The sequence below is a fragment of the Siphateles boraxobius genome, unplaced genomic scaffold, assembly GCF_051911475.1.
Source record: "Siphateles boraxobius isolate OS27281-9 unplaced genomic scaffold, OSU_SipBor_1 86, whole genome shotgun sequence".
In the NCBI taxonomy this organism is placed as follows: domain Eukaryota; kingdom Metazoa; phylum Chordata; class Actinopteri; order Cypriniformes; family Leuciscidae; genus Siphateles; species Siphateles boraxobius.
In genome coordinates, this window is record NW_027509215.1 from 1537421 (window position 1) to 1554277 (window position 16857).

Below are 16857 nucleotides of genomic sequence, written 5' to 3' on the forward strand. Positions count from 1 at the left end.
TTAGTGTTTTTCTTAAAGTACTAGTTTATTTTTCTCAGTGACTCAAAGTGCATGCTGGGAGATGCAGTTTTCGTATGCCTTAATGCTAGGTCAGAGGTCAAAACACCAATGTGAAACCCCTCCAAGGTCAGTTTACACTGTGTGTGTGTGCGTTCCTCAGCTGTTGGCTTCAGTTGAGTTGACGGTATGCCACAGGGGGGCAGATTTATAAAAGTAAGTCCACCTCACACACAAACGCACATTTGCGCTCTAGATCAATGCCACTGTCATTTTAGATATTTCAGAGCTGAGAAAGCAACACATATTATGCATATCACAAGCCACCATAACACATGCACATGATACTGGAATGTATGAATTAATGGGGATTTCCAATGCTTCTGTGACACAGCTTCCAAAAATGTCTTAGTATCCTCTTACAGTTGTATTTATATCCATGCATTTATATCTGTGTGTGTGAACAGGGGTGGAGTTTGTCAGATTCCATTGGAGTCTCTCTCTTGGAGTGTCAGTTTCTTTCTACTGTGTGTTTGATTCCACCTGGCCCCTTACCCATCTCTGGCCCGGTAGCTTTACTTTCAGAGACGGTGAAAAGGAGAATAAGAGATGGAAAAGAGAGGAGATGTCATGTTGGGGGTCGAGGATGAATCCGGGCAGCCCGTCTCGGCCCTGTCGATTCTCTCTCTGCTGGAACGCGTGTCTACGATCATCGATGGCGTCCAGGCGAGCCAGCAGCGCATGGAGGAGCGACAGCAGCAGCTCGAAAGCTCTGTGAGCGCTGTCCAATCTGAGCTTATTAAACTGGCTCGTGACCATGGCGCCACAGCAACAACCGTTGACAAACTGCTGCAGAAAGCCCGTCGCGTGAGCACGCACGTTAAAGAAGTACGTTCACGTGTGGAGAAACAGAATGTGCGTGTGAAGAAGGTGGAAACTACACAGGATGAGCTTCTCACACGCAACAAGTTCAGGGTTGTTATCTACCAGGTAAACCCATTGCTAACCACTGCATGCGTGTTAAGGTGCGGTCAAATTAGCAACATTTTGATGAAATTCCACATGCAAAAAAGGTCCATTGTCTATTGTCAATAATTTAGCACTTTATGAAGCACAGCTCACATAGAAGTCACTTTCAAACAAAGCAGCTTTTGTGAAATCTTTCGTCAAAAATTCCTGATTGCGTGAATTCCTATTGAAGTGATTGGATTTCACACGTGAAAATTCACCAAACTGTAAATGTGATAAAACTTTTTGGGTGATTGATGGTGAAGCTCTATCCTTTTGGCATTTAACGGCAAGTTGGCTCTGTAATCTCACAAAGACACATGCTTTATTAGCAATAGGGGGCGCACTTGAGAATTTCCTTTCTAGAGCTGATTGGCTACAAATTTATGTTAGTGTGTCAGATGACAATAAAGATATTTTTGATATGTTCATTCAAGAGTGATACTGGACCTCAACTACCACAGATACAGATTAGTAGTTGTAGTCCAATGTGGTTTATCAATGATCTATTCTTAAACTATTACATTTGGTTCCCCCAATCCTAAACGTGCTGGATGGACACAAACTATGTTCAATTCTTCTTATTGGCATAACACAAATGCTGGCAAACTGTCTATTCGACTCCTCACTCCTCCTTCAAAATACAGAATAAATTATTAGAGAAAAGGTGTTACAAATTAGTCTAAATTAGGCTCTCAGTGTGTGTGTGTGTAAGTATGAGAGTGTGTTTGTGAGTAGTTATTCTGGGCTTTCCTAATATAGAGTTACTGAACACAGCTGAAGTGACTCTTTAAGGCTATTCCCTGCATAGGGAGTTTATTCATACACATACATAGACATCCATTCTTACAGACTGAAAAAATTTCCTCCAGGGAAGGGTAGTCTCAAGTAACCAGACTTTAGGGAAGGGTAGTCTCAAGTAACCAGACTTTAGACTGTCATAAAATCTAGTCCACTTTGCTTGTGATGGCCAAGAACCACCCACTTAAACAGGATGAGATTGTCTGACTGACATTGACGTGGTTTACAGTGAATTTAGAACACCTTAGGGATGTTGTTAGGCATGATGTGGAGTGGAGGTGTATGTTTGTAATTTACAACAGATTTGAACGCGGCTTAACTAATCAGAATCAAGGACTGGAACTATCCGTTTTATAAAAAGTGTTGTTTTTTATAAAAACATCTTTGTTTTAATATTATGGTGATTTTAACTAGTTTTCAACTTATTCATATTATAAGCATCATCATAATAAAAAAAAATAAAAAAAACAACAGCTGAAATTATATCAGTAAATTTTACCTAACGTGATAGTTCAGACAAAAATTTAAATTCTGTCATCATTTACTTACCCTTATGTCATTCCAAAAAGTTTTTTTTTTTCTCATCACAATGAAAGTCATTGGGGTCTAATGTTGTTTTGAACTCCACTGACTTATATGGACAAAACAGTTAAAAATATTCTTCAAACTAAAATATTCTTCTAGTAATTGATGACACAATTTTAAATTTTTAAGTGAACAATCCCTTTAAGTATATGAGTTGTATTCTGTAACTGAACCAACATTTTACACCCTACACAGCACCTGAAATGTAGGCTTTCTGTTTTTGTTTTAGTAAGAGCAAGAGGTAAAGCTCAACATTCATATTTATGCTTTAAAGTAATACATCTAAATAGAAATTTATATTTAAATCTTAAAGGGTTTACCCAAAAATGAAAATTATGTCATTAATTACTCACCCTCATGTCGTTCCAAAACCGTCAGATTTTCGTTCAACATTCAGAACACAAATGGGCACAAAATGAAATCTGAAAGTTTTCTGTCCCTCCATTGACAGCCTACGCATCTACCACGTTCAAGCCCCAGAAAGGTAGTAAAGACATCATTAAAGTAATCCATGTGAATTCAGTGGTTTAACCTCAATTTTACTTTATTCATCAAATAAAGTAAAATAATTAAGTTTTTTTTGGCACAATCAAAGCAATCGCATTGCTTCATAAAACTTAGGTTAAACCACTCGGGTCACATGGAATACTTTTATGATGCCTTATCTTTCTGGGGCTTAAAAGTTGCGAATGCGAAGGGTGTCAATGGAGGGACAGAAAGGTCTCAGATTTCAATTTGTGTTCCACAAAAGACTTATGAATTTGGAATGACACAAGGGTGAGCAATTCATGACAGAATTAGCATTTTTGGGTGAACTAACTCTTTAATAAATAATTAAATCTAAATATGTTAATATTGAAATTGATGTTTGGTAATCGGCACAATGACTCTTGGACCTTGTTGAGTTTGACATTGTGGCAAGCAAACATAACAGATCTGAGTTCTTCTCCATGACCTTCTCGGAGTGGGTAAAGTCGGAGTGTGTTTTCTAGTGAATGATTGTCTCTACTGTGTGTCACCGCAGGGTGAAACTGAAGTTCCCTCTGTTGCTGTCACCAAGACTCCCAAGGGGGCAGGGCTTGCTAACTTAGAGGTGGAGCCAGATGACTATGAGATCCCTGCTGACCTATCATCTGATGAAGAGTACATGGTGGTAGAGGAGGCGGAGTCATCCCGGGGCGCACGTCTGAAACAGAGTGGCTTAAAAGGCATTGAGAACATCAAAGCTGCGTTCTCCAAAGAGAACATGAGCAAGACCCGCGATAAGACGCGGGAAAACCTAAGCAAGACCAAGGAGAGCCTGAGTAAGACGGGCCAAACGCTTGGAACCAAATTCAACACCTTGGGTGAGAAGATCGTCCCCCCCGAGCAGCGAGAGAAGATGCGTCAGAGCAGCGAGAAGCTGAAGGAAAACATTGCTAAGAAAGCACCCACTAAAGAATCGTTCAAAATCAAACTGAAGAAGGAACGCACTGTCGCTGAGGGCCAGGAAGTTGCAGAGGGGGAGCCAGCTGTAACACCTCCCAAAGGCAGGAAGTCCTGCCCAGAAGTGACATACACAGAGGTGGTTACCGAGATCAAGAGGGAGGGTCCAGTATCAGAAGAGGGGGCGACTCGTATTCAAGAGGACTGAAAAAGGAAATTCACCACAGAGACTGTGGAGAAATGGATGGGAAAAAAACAAAATGCAGAGGAAGTAATTGGAAGTGGACGAAAGAGGAGAATTTTTCATAAAATGTGCTCCAAAATGTGAGAGTGTATATGAGTATGTGTGTTGGGTAGCCAAATTAATTAATAGTGCTAGCACTATTAATGTTTGTGTCATTTCTGTTACCATAAGCCACATGTGAAATTTATTAAAATGTAAAAACATATCCTGTCTAATGTTTCCTTTTACTCTGCATTTGTGTTTTGATTACCATGTAAAGATCAGATGACTCTGTCCAAAACACTGGTAGTTATGCTGGGGACTGAACCGCAGAAGGCCAGAGAACATTTGAATCTCCAAACATTCATGTTCATACACACAACATCATAGAGACAGAGACTGGCAGAGTGAAAGAAAGATTGACCCATCAGCCAAAAAAAGATCTCTTGGAATTAATCTCAACAGCTGAGCGGCTCTGCCCAGCTCATAGTAACCCAACATAAAGCATACTCTGACTCACGGTTTATCTAGGAAGCAGAACACAAGCATTCTAATTTTTCAGTTCAGCTTTTCACTCAAATAGTTTTACTGATGAAAAAAAAAAAAAAAAAAAAAAAAAAATTATATATATATATATATATGTGTGTGTGTGTATGGGGGGGGATGATAGAATATAATATACACTACTTTTCAAAATTTTAGGGTCAGTAAGATTTTTTTTAAAGAAATTGTAGCTATTCATCTTTATTTAGCAATGAGGCATTACATTATTTGGAAGTGACAGTAAAGACTTATATAAAAAAACTATTTTCAAACTTTCTATTCATCAAAGAAACCTTGAAAAAAAAATACATCACGGTTTTCACAAATATATTACACAACCATTTTCAACATTGATACAGAAAACAAATGTTTGAGCACCAAATCAGCATATTATAATGATTTCTGTAGGATCATGTGACACTGAAGCCTGCACAATGGCTGCTGAAAATTCAGCTTTGCATAGGAATAAATTACATTTTAACTATATTAAAATAGTTATTTGAAATTCCAATAATAGTTCACAATATTACTATTTTTATTGTATTTATTAATAAATACAGCCCTGGTGAATATAAGAGACTTTTTTCAAAAACCTTACTGAGCCCAAACTTTTGAACAGTATTTAGCTATTCATTTTTTTTCTTCATAATAAATATATAGGCTATACACTACCATTCAAAAGTTTTACATTATAAAGATTTATTCATGTTTTTTTATTTAAAGAAGTCTCTTATGCTCACCAAGGCTGCATTTATTTGATCAAAAATACAGCAAAAACAGTGATGTTGACCTTTTTTTATTTGAATATTATTTGAATATGTAATTTATTCCTGTGTTGGCAAAGCTGAATTTCTGTAACACTGTACACTAACTGTTCAAAAGTTTGGGGTCAGTAAGAATAATAATAGTTAAAAAAAAGAAATTAAAGAAATTACTTGTAATCAGCAAGGGTGGATTAAATTGTTCAAAATTAACAGTAAATACATTTATAATGTTACAAAAGCTTTCTATTTCAGATAAATGTTGTTCTTTTGAACTATCTATTCATCAAAAAATCCTGAAAAGAAGTGCACACAGATGTTTTCAACATTGATAATAATATTAGCTATGTTTCTTGAGCAGCAAATCAACATTAGAATGATTTCTGAAGAATCACGTGACACTGAAGACTGGAGTGATGCTTTGCCATCACAGAAATAAATTGCATTTGAAAATATAATCAAATAGAAAACAGTTATTTTAAATAAAATATGTCAGAATATTGCTAGTTTTGCTGTATTATGGACCAAATACAGTTTTGGTGAGCAGACTTTTTTTTCAACATTAAAAAACTTTTGAACGTATGAAAAATGTATGTATGAATAATGTATGAAAAAAATAAATAGGCTAGATAAGCATTTCTTAAACTTTGACTATGTGTCTATTTATGACGGACTAAAAATGACAAAAGGAAAAATAAATAAAAGTATAAATAAAGAAATTTAGAAATAAATAAATAAATACATAAATGTATAAATACATATATAAATGCATAAATAAATAAATACATGTAAAAATACAAAAACAGCCATTTATATTACCAAAATGTATTTATTTTCACTATATTTCTGCAATAATTTATTTATTTCTACTTTATTTATTTATTTTTTCTTTTGTCATTTTTAGTCCTTCGTACCCTATTCATGGATCAGACAGGAATGTAGAGAGAGAAGAATACAAGCATAACCTTGTCTGTAGCACCGTTTCTTCTCCGCTCCAGCGCGTGGCAGCACTATGAGATTCTTGAACAAAACGTCAAGTCAAACAGTCATATTAAGAGTCGTGACTTGCTATTGCCGTTTTATTTACAAGTCATATATGTTATATAATTCATTATGGCTCATTGTTTATTATCATCCGTCACTATTCAGTAGCCTACTATTATTTTGTTCCCTGTCATGGCCTATGATCATGGCCATCATCGTGTCTGACGTCATTCTTGGCGACAGTAACTACAACATCCTGAGTCCCCTAATGTAAAGTTAGCGTGCCGCTTGCGGGAAACGACCTGAAAAAAATACACAGAGAGTAGGAGAAATATGTGTGTATAACGTTACATAGCTATATTGTGTAATTAAGCTTTAAACCCCCTTTGCCTTGCCAATAAAGCTTTTTGAATGTGAACAGTGAGAGAGAGAGAGGGATGGCGGAGGAGGAAGAACGCGGACCCGGTTCGGTCCATCAGACGTTCGTGCTAATGGAGGATCTGCTGGATAAACTCAAAGTTCTGGATTATGAGCAGCAGGTTCTGGACAAACACAACATCAAACCTCTGTCCAGGTGAGAGATTCAGAATCGCTACTTTATATATGGATTATTATAAGGCATGATCATGTTTTATATGCTGCCTTCACGTGCTATCGGAATTATCGTAAATAAGTTACCTCTAACGTTAGTTTAACAGTAGCTAAACGTTACTAGTTTAAAAATTGGACATGAACAAGTCTCAAGTCAAAATTTGAATGCGATGAGCTCGTAATAATCACAACTGGGAAGTAGGAAATTTCCGATAGCACGTAAAGGCAGCAATAGTATATGCTTTTTTTCATTGTCACTTATTTAAAAAAATGATTTTGGTTTATGCTATTTGTGCATTTTTTGTGTATTTATTCTTGACACATTCTCACATTGTTTACATTTTTTTTGCTGTCATCTGCTTGAGATTTGAGGGGTTTGTCAGCATCATTAAAACTCGTCATACTTTGCATTTGCCTGGTTTCTGTTTTATATATATAAGTTATACATTTCACAATATATGAATATTATTTCTGGCTCAGTTTTGGGGATTCTTGCATAATATATTGGTCCAGTTCTGGGGAGTAAAGGTGGTGACAGTTTGGCCCTTTTCTGGCTGACATCTGGTGATTCTGACACTGTTGTGGGCCAGTTATGGCTGATTTCTGGGGACATGGAAGAAGTTGTGGGTAAGTTGTCTGCTTCTGGCATGGATCTGTTTTACTTTCAGCAAGTAGCTTTTGGGCCAATCTTGGGCCATAATTCCATGTGGTATGTGATCCAAACTCACAGCCTAAATTCAACCAGGTTCGGCCCAATACTAATTTGCTATCTGTGAAGATATCTAATAATAAAATCCAAATCACGTTGTATATTTTAATCTTGTCCTCGCAGAGACTTATAAACTCATAACTTATAAAGAGTAAAAAAAACTTAAATAAGTCAAGTCACCTTTATTTATATAGCACATTTTTTACAATGCAGATTGTTTCAAAGCAGCTTTACAGAGATAACAGAAAAATAATGTTGTAATAATATTGTTAAATAAAAATTAAATGTGACCAACTAAGCAAGCCAAAAGCCAAAGGCGAAGAAAGGTGGAAAAGGTGACAGTGGCAAGGAACCAAAACTCCATCAGGTGACAGAACAGAGAAAACGTGTCGATGCGGCCTTCACAGGGGAGAGTCTAGTTGACACAAGCTCTTGTGACACTTAAATGCGTTGTGGTCGTGTCTAGGCGCAGGTCCACCATCTGATCTGGATACGGCCCAGATCCAGCTGATTACAGTAAACCTTGGAATAAATAGAAAGAATAAAATCAGCGTAGATGCCATTCTTTTTATGGTGTAACGAGTAAATCAGGTGTTATAGGAAGTGTTCCCGGTTCCGGCTGACCTAATTTATGCAACCTAATAACCTAAGTTTAGGTGCTAAATAGGAAAAGGATCTACTGCCAGCAGTCGATTTTGATATTCTAGGTATTGTCAACTGGCCGAAATTTTGAGATCGCAATAGACTTGAAGGACTATAATGCGTTAAGAGCTCACTCAAGTACTGGGGAGCTAAACCATTTAGTGCTTCGTAAGTAATCAGCAATATTTTAAAATTTATACGATGTTTAATAGGGAACCAATGCAGTGTTGACAGAACCAGGCAAATATGGTCATACTTCCTGGTTCTGGTAAGAACTCTAGCAGCTGCATTTTGGACCAGCTGTAGTTTGTTTATTAAGTGTGCAGGGCAACCACCCTTAATAGCATTACAATAATCCAGCCTTTATGTCATGAATGCATTACCATACCATACCATTTTTATTTATATAGCACATTTAAAAAACAAAAGTTTACAAAGTGCTGAACAAGAAAAAACACTAATATAAAACACATGGAAACACATCAAACAACAAGACTACACAGCTCTCAAGCTGGGTTAAAAGCCAGGGCATACAAGTGTGTCTTAAGACGAGATTTAAAACATTCAATGGTCGGAGATAATTTGACCTGTGATGGTAACTCATTCCACAGTTTGGGTGCTGCTGCTGCAAAAGCACGGTCACCCCTGGTTTTTAACCTGTTTTTTTGAGTGACCAGCCGAAGTTGGTCAGTAGACCTAAGGGATCGTGGGGGGGTATAGACTTGTAAGAGGTCTGAAATATAATGAGGTGCCAACCCATTTAGTGACTTAAAAACAAACAATAAGATTTTAAAATGTATTCTAAAATGGACCGGAAGCCAGTGGAGCGAGGCCAGCACTGGTGTAATGTGTTCATGCTTGCGAGTTCCGGTTAAAAGACGAGCGGCCGAGTTTTGTACTAACTGTAAGCGTGAGAGAGAGGATTGGTCAACGCCAATGTAAAGCGCATTACAGTAGTCTAGCCGTGTTGAAATAAATGCATGAATCACATGTTCAAAGTGCTTACGAGATAAAACCGGTTTAATTTTAGCTAAAAGCCTCAGATAATAAAAACTGGATTTAACAACATTATTTATCTGTTTATCAAGTTTAAAACCACTATCCATTTTCACACCCAAATTTGTCACTACGGGTTTCGCAAATTGTTGCAGGTAGCCCAGGTCAACAGAAATGTTATCACTGACCCGACTGGGGCCAAACACAATGACCTCAGTTTTATCTTCACCTTTTTTAAGGGGCAGATATATTTGGGAATCGTCCGCATAGAAATGGTAGGAGATGCCATGCTTTCTAATTATGCTTCCTAGGGGAAGGAGATATAATGAAAAGAGAAGTGGTCCAAGAATTGAGCCCTGTGGAACACCGCAAATAAGGGGGGCAGTAGATGAACCAAAGTCCCCAAGCTTTACTGAAAAGCATCTTCCAGACAAATATGACTTAAACCACTGCAAAGCAGTGCCCCTGATACCAACACTGTGCTCTAGACGCGAGATAAGAACTGCGTGGTCCACTGTATCAAATGCGGCGGTGAGGTCTAAAAGCACTAGTATGGCAGAATTACCAGAATCAGTGGTTAATAACAGGTCATTAAAAACTCTTAAAAGTGCAGTCTCAGTGCTATGAAGTGCCTTAAAACCAGATTGAAAAATCTCAAAAATACCATGTACATCTAAGAAAGACTGCAACTGTAAAAGTACAGTCTTCTCTAAAATTTTTGAGATAAAAGGAAGCTTCGAGATAGGTCTGTAATTGGATAAAACCAAGGAATCCAGATTTCTTTTTTTAATCAGGGGTTCCACAACTGCTTCTTTAAAATATGCTGGCACAACAACTATTTAACTAATTGTTCTGCATTTGTCATTGAGAGCATATGACGTAATTTAGATATATTTTTAAGATGGAAAAAGGTGGTTTTACAGATACTAGACACGTGACTCTCAAATGAAAGATTGGTATCAAAGAGCACACCCAGGTTCCTAACTGACTGCGAAGACTTGACAGAGCAGCCATCAAGTGTTAGACAGTATTCTAGGTCATTTTACGTGAGGAAGTTTTTTGTCCAATAATTAGAATCTCTGTTTTTCAGAATTAAGTAGTAGGAAATTACTAGTCATGCAGTTTTTTATATCAGCTATGCATTCCGTTAATTTTGTGAATTGGTAAGTTTCGTCAAGGCGTGAAGAAATATAGAGCCGAGTATCATCAGCATAACAGTGAAAACTAATGCCATGCTTCCTAATGATATCTCCTAAGGGTAGCATGTACAGAGTGAACAGCAAATGTCCTAGTACTGAGCCTTGTGGTACGCCATACTGAACTTTTGATCGATAAGACATCTCTTCATTTACTGCTACAAACTGATAACGGTCAGATAACTATGATTTAAACCATGCTAATGCAATTCATTCTACTAATGCTAACTTAATCTTCAAGTCTATTTAAAAGAATGTTGTGGTCAATGGTATTAAATGCAGCAAGATCGAGTAACACTAATAGAGAGATACAACCACGATCGGATGATAAGAGCAAATCATTTGTGCCTCTGATGAGAGCTGTCTCAGTACTATGGTACAGTCTAAATCCTGACTGAAAATCCTCGCAGATACCATTTCTTTCTAAAAAGGAACATAGTTGTGAGGATACTGCCTTTTCTAGTATCTTTGACTCAAGATCGGCCTGTCATTGACTTATTCTGTAGGATCAAGTTGCGTTTTTTTTAACAAGCGGTTTAATCATAGCCAGCTTAAAAGTTTTTGGTAGTGATCGACCGATGTATCGGTTTGCCGATATTTTTCCCGATATTTAAGCATTTTCCCATAATCGGGAATCGGTTTTGTAATATCGGATTTTCCGATAAACGGCGCCATCTTGTGGCCGTTTTGAGAATTCCGCCATTGCAGCCCGCGTCTGAGGAGATCAGTCAATAACAACTCTGTGCATAGGTAAAGTATATGTTCTACTTGCTTTGCTTTAATTATTCAACTTTATTTAACATAACAGACATGCATGCAGAAATGAGATTTGAGACATAAATGCCTGATATAGTTTATTTATGCAGCTTGGTTGTAAAAAATTGAGACGAACTCATTGAGCCACGTAGCGTAATCCGTCATGTCCTTCCCCAATAAAGACGTAACTTTACATGAATTAAATAAAACAGACATGAATGAGTGCATGTTGAAAATAAAAGCGCTGAATTTAATTCTCTATCTGTTGTATTTGCTCACCATTAGTCTCGAAAAAAAAGTTCGTTCATATTGCTGAGCACTCACTGGGTTGATGATCAGGAATGCTCAAGCACGGTCACTGAATGAAACTTTTGACAAGATTATCTTGTTTAAACACCCTAGATTATATTATCATTTACTACATAGCAATTATTTCGCTAATACACATCCAAATATACCGCTTTGTGGAAATTAATTATTTATTACCTGCACGCGCGATCGCGGTTGAGTAACGTATAGCCTATAGTTATGTGTAAATGCATCTAAACAGCACTTTGTCATAAAGCATTTCATGATCTAGACCGACAAAAATATTAATAATAATTAATAACATACTAGTTGGAAAATACAATGATGTATATGCTGTTTTATTTGTTACTTTCCTGATGTTATAGGCTATTCCAGCTAATATTATGCAGTGAATTAATATTACCCAGTGAATTATTCCTCACTCTTAGTTTAAACCTATTAAACGGCACATAAACCTTCTAAAACTGTTTAAAATGAATTACATTTCTGCAAAGGTGATATGACTCCCCTGTCAATTATTTTTTCCATATGAAAACATTAGACTTTTAACATTTATTTTGCCTATTGTTAACATTGTTGCTGCTGATGCTTATAAATGATATGTATAATTTAGATATAAATTATATAATGCAATAATATAAATGTTTTTATTGTAATTTGATTAGTTTACCATTTATGAAAACAAATAAACATATCCAAATATGTTAGAATAGTTTTTGTGCTTTATTTTTTTACCTCATCAAAGCTTTTATTTTTAAACAAAGACACTTAGTAACAGTGCACTTTATTTTTTAGACTCAGACCCCTCTATTTATTTGTGTATAAATATAAAGGTTTTTTTTTTTGTATGCAAGGAGGGAGTGATTGTTATAAATAAAATGGTTTGTTCAGTTCATTTGTGTTGTAATAATTGTGCCAAAAACAGAAGTATAACAGTAAATAAATATCGGTTCTGCATATCGGTTATCGGGCACATACACATGCAAATAATCTGTATCGGTATCGGTTATAAAAAATCAATATCGGTCGATCACTAGTTTTTGGTATGTATCCTAATGACAAAGATGAATTAAAGAAGATGATCTATGACCTCTGGAAGCATCTCTTTCGATAGCTTAGTCAGTATAGGGTCTAATATACATGTTGTCGATTTAGATGATTTAATGAGTTTAGAAAATCCTTCCTCTCCTATAGCAATGAATCTATCAAATGTTTCCTCAGGGAGACTACAATGCACTACCTGATGTGATACTGTAGTACACGGTCGCATAGTTATAATTTTCTCCCTGATATTATCAATCTTGTATGTAAAGAAGTTCATAAAATCATTACTGCTGTGCTACTTGGAAACGTCTGGGGTTGAAACTTTTTTTTTCCGTTAATTTAGCCACTGTTTCAAATAAATACCTAGGGTTTTGTTTAGCACATCTAGGTTATAATCTGTAATCATATCATTAATAATAAGTGCTTTTGAAGTAAGTGATCGCATATACAGCAACCCGAGCTTTATTATTTGTTCATCCGTATTATATCTGCTTTTTATTTGTTGAACATCAATTAAATTTTTACCCTTAAATGGGTTGAGGAGTTTTTTGTATGTCCTAATTCGGGGAACAGACACAGTCTCTATATGATGATATCTAGGTGAAAGAGTCTCTGTGATGGGATTTATGTGACCTCAGTGATGTGAGACAGCTATCAGACGATAGGTTTAGCCAGTTTGTCTGCTTCCTGACCTGAGCCCCAATTCATGTTTGAACTCTAAGACAATGTGCCATATTAGTAGAGAGAAGAGCAGCACCATCGCAGGAGGGATGAATATCATCTCTTTTCAACAGGTCAGGTCTGCCCCAAAAACTTTTCCAATTGTCTATGAATTCTATATTATTTTGCATTATTTTTTTATATAAAAATACATAAATTATATTTTTTTAAAAATTAAAAGAATTTGTGACTAGTACTAGAACATCTGAAGCAATTGCAATCTCAAACAATCGTAAAAAAAACATGACATGGGTTACTTTTAAGTCAAATTCTAGGAATCAATTCAAAATCAATTAAATCTGTATACTGTTTCAGTGTTTCTTCTCAAACAGAGATTTGTTCAAATGCATGTTTTCTCTGTTTTTCAGGCATTATTTTGTCTCTAGCCCTCACGTGTTGTCAAATCCCGGAGAGCAGTTCTATATGTTCAGTGTAATTGCCGCCTGGTTGATTTCCCTGTGTGGACGGCCGTTTGATGCACCACAGGAGTACGACGACCCCAATGCCACCGTCTCCAACATCCTGTCTGAGCTGCGTGCCCTGGTCAGACATTATCATAGTGACGACACCCTCACAAGTTTGCGTAGATGCATTTGTGTTTCATGATTATCACTGTATGTGTGTGAATGTGTGTGTTTATAGGGTGGCCAAGTTGATTTTCCCCCATCTAAGTTGAAGTCTGGATCTGGAGAGCATGTCTGTAATGTTCTAGACCAGCTGGTAGAGAAAGCACTAAAGAGTAAAGGATTCATCTGGAACAGGTACACATATACATAATGGCACACACCATGAGCTGAATGCCGGTTGGGACTATGTTCTTTGCTACTTTAGTTTTAATATCAATCTTGTTGTAGTTGAACCACAAATTTCACAAGGGTTCACAAACTTTCTGTTCCCACTATACACACACACAATAACACAGCTGGTATTTTCTCTTTAACAGACCTCTGTACCCATCTGTGGAAGTGGAAGATGATTGTGTGCAGGAAGATGATGCTGAGCTCACACTCAGTAAAGTGGAAGAAGAGATGACAGTGAGTCACTCTTAAACTTTATTCTAAGCTAAGCTTCCCCTTCCTGAGTTACTGCTGCTATGTGTCACGCTCTCCTATTCGTTTTTTTCACTGGTGTAAATTTGATTGAGTAATCTAGCTCAGCTGTTTGTTTTTATTTATTTTTTAAACTTGAGATATAAATGGCATTTTTATATATTTGTTTTAAGATAAATTGTATTTTTTGCAATTTATGTGACTTAAAAAAATTGTATACAAATGTGATGTCTTACTTTTATTTTGGATATTGTTTTGCATCAAAGCAAAGAAACATAAAAATCAAATGGGTTATATATTTTATCAACAAAAATAGAGAATATCATAATATAAATGTTTGCTACCATCGCCCACCCCTAATTCACACAGCAGGAAGACGTGACAATGAATCACACACACACAGACTCATGTGTAAAGTGAATCACACATACACTCATTAAAAATGTGGATCTTCAGCAGGAGGATGAGGAGTATGAGGAAGAGGACGGACTTGATTTAGATGCACTGAAGACCAGAACCAATCAGAGGGTGAGTTTTATATGAAATATTGGCATGTGCATTTTATATAGTATTATACTATATGGTCTTTCTGAATACTCAATTCTGATTGGTTGGAAGGTGTGCATTAATACAGTTAATGCACAGGTAATTCCAACCAGTTTAATTACCGTTCTATATCAATGTGTTGTTTTCATTTTAGCACACACACAATCACTTGCACACTGAGATCGTAGATTGCTCTGCACACACAGAAATGTATCGCTGCCGGCAAATTTAAATAATAAAAAAGGTCCACTACTGAATCGCTACATAATATTTATCAGCATTAAATTTTTCTCTCTCTTGCGAAAAATACACGGCTAGATGTGCATTAAATGATTAAAATAATTTAATGCACAGTTAGCCGTGGATTATCCCTTACATATATGTGTGTTTAGGAGCTCAGTGGTTCAAGGCCTGCAGTGGTTCTGGAGTCAGATGTTGATGCTGCTGAGTGGAATCTAGAGGTGGAGCGAGTTCTTCCACAACTTAAAGTCACCATCCGCACCGACAACAAGGTCTCAAATTCCTCAACCTTTAATCTCTGTATCTCACCTGCATGGTGATGGAGAGACTCTGATTGGCGGAATACTGAGTAACAGGTTACTGTGTTTCAGGATTGGAGGATTCACCTTGATCAGATGCATCAACATCAAGATGGCATCAACACGTCATTGCACGACGCCAAGGTCATCCATTCATCCATCCATAACAGATGTTCTTAAAATATTTTTAAAATAGATAATAATGTGAAGTATTAAACCTAAATATGTATATATGTGTGTGTGTTCAGGGTTGTTTGTTTAAGCTGAGGGAGGACATCGGTAAAACTCTGGAGAAAGTGAGCAGTCGTGAGAAATATCTCAATACTCAGCTCGAGCATCTTATTTCAGAATACCGCCAAGCACAAGCACAGCTCAACAAGGTGAACGTCTTGTCCAATCGAAACCCCAAAATGTATTACTTACCCTCAACCAGTCAAGACACAGGATGGTCAAACGCATGTTACCCTCAACCAATCAAACCACAGGGTGGTCAAACGCGTGTGTTTTTGTTCGTCAGGTAAAAGAGCTTTATCAGCAGGCCAGTGGAGGCGTCACAGAGAGAACCAGGATTCTGGCTGAGGTGAGTCTAAAAAAAACAAAGCTATCGCAAGGGTCACATAATATTAGCATTACAATGATTTGACCATCTTTTGGTTACAACACAGTGACAATTAAAAGCATCAGTGTTTTTAATAAATTAATGTATGCAGCCTTACTATGTCCACATAGTCACACAATATTCAAATAATAACGTGTGTATATATATATATATATATATATATATATTTGTGCTTAAGATCAGTGAGGAGCTAGAGAAAGTGAAACAGGAAATGGAAGAGAAAGGCAGCAGTATGTCTGATGGAGGTAAACCGCACGCACAGCAAACATTCTTTCACCCTACTGATGTGAGCTGGAGTTTATGCTTGTCCATGTGTTTTGTGATGCAGCTCCAGTGGTGAAGATCCGTCAGAGTTTGACCAAGCTGAAGCAGGAGATTGAGCAGATGGATGTTCGGATGGGAGTGGTGGAGCACACGTTACTACAATCCAAACTCAGAGAGAAGAACAACATGACCAGAGACATGCATGCTACACACCTATTAGAGCCCAACGCACAGACTTACTGAGTCAAACTCAGAGCTGGTGATGTTGTGTGTTGGTTATATTTTATATAAATATTTTGTTGGGTTTAAATGTGTTTTTAAGTGTAAATAATAAAATATATAGTATTGAACAATAAAATAAATATCCTCACTAGAACCTTCACTCTCAGAGTTTTATCTTGCGTAACCGTCCCCAGAGAATGGTGTTGGTAGTAGAGGCCCCCGAGTTCAACATTACACACACATGTAACTGTTCCATGATGTCATCCTCACATTGCAGAGGAACACTAGAGATTATTCTGGTCTACTTTAGTTCATTTGCATCAGTTTA

The 16857-nt window shown here is 36.8% G+C and overlaps 2 protein-coding genes across 3 annotated transcripts; both read left to right on the top strand.

Moving 5' to 3' along the window:
• The first annotated feature begins 171 nt into the window (after positions 1-171).
• Positions 172-4265, top strand: cavin4a (caveolae associated protein 4a). The gene is made up of 3 exons (XM_077221875.1): positions 172-213; positions 465-987; positions 3416-4265. The coding sequence occupies exons 2-3, from the start codon at positions 607-609 to the stop codon at positions 4022-4024; spliced, it is 990 nt and encodes a 329-aa protein (XP_077077990.1). The 5' UTR covers positions 172-213; positions 465-606; the 3' UTR covers positions 4025-4265.
• A 2133-nt stretch (positions 4266-6398) lies between these two features.
• On the top strand, positions 6399-16683 carry ift57 (intraflagellar transport 57 homolog (Chlamydomonas)). Of its 2 annotated transcripts, none has more exons than XM_077221784.1 (12): positions 6399-6662; positions 6749-6901; positions 13659-13833; positions 13933-14051; positions 14234-14324; positions 14796-14867; positions 15278-15397; positions 15497-15568; positions 15673-15804; positions 15942-16004; positions 16222-16288; positions 16372-16683. In XM_077221784.1, the coding sequence occupies exons 2-12, from the start codon at positions 6765-6767 to the stop codon at positions 16548-16550; spliced, it is 1227 nt and encodes a 408-aa protein (XP_077077899.1). In that variant the 5' UTR covers positions 6399-6662; positions 6749-6764; the 3' UTR covers positions 16551-16683. The 2 variants fall into 2 exon arrangements, with proteins under 2 accessions (XP_077077899.1, XP_077077898.1); XM_077221783.1 differs by having other exon boundaries at positions 6535-6664; positions 6753-6901.
• The last annotated feature ends 174 nt before the right edge of the window (positions 16684-16857 follow it).

What these genes read in the sequence shown, in the direction of transcription:
- ift57 (XM_077221784.1), top strand. Translation starts at nt 6,765, where the DNA reads ATGGCGGAGGAGGAAGAACGCGGACCCGGTTCGGTCCATCAGACGTTC. An exon ending in AACATCAAACCTCTGTCCAG is followed by an intron (nt 6,902 to 13,658) that starts GTGAGAGATTCA and finishes TCTGTTTTTCAG; the next exon opens with GCATTATTTTGTCTCTAGCC. An exon ending in CACAAGCACAGCTCAACAAG is followed by an intron (nt 15,805 to 15,941) that starts GTGAACGTCTTG and finishes TTTGTTCGTCAG; the next exon opens with GTAAAAGAGCTTTATCAGCA.
- cavin4a (XM_077221875.1), top strand. Translation starts at nt 607, where the DNA reads ATGGAAAAGAGAGGAGATGTCATGTTGGGGGTCGAGGATGAATCCGGG. An exon ending in TCAGGGTTGTTATCTACCAG is followed by an intron (nt 988 to 3,415) that starts GTAAACCCATTG and finishes GTGTCACCGCAG; the next exon opens with GGTGAAACTGAAGTTCCCTC.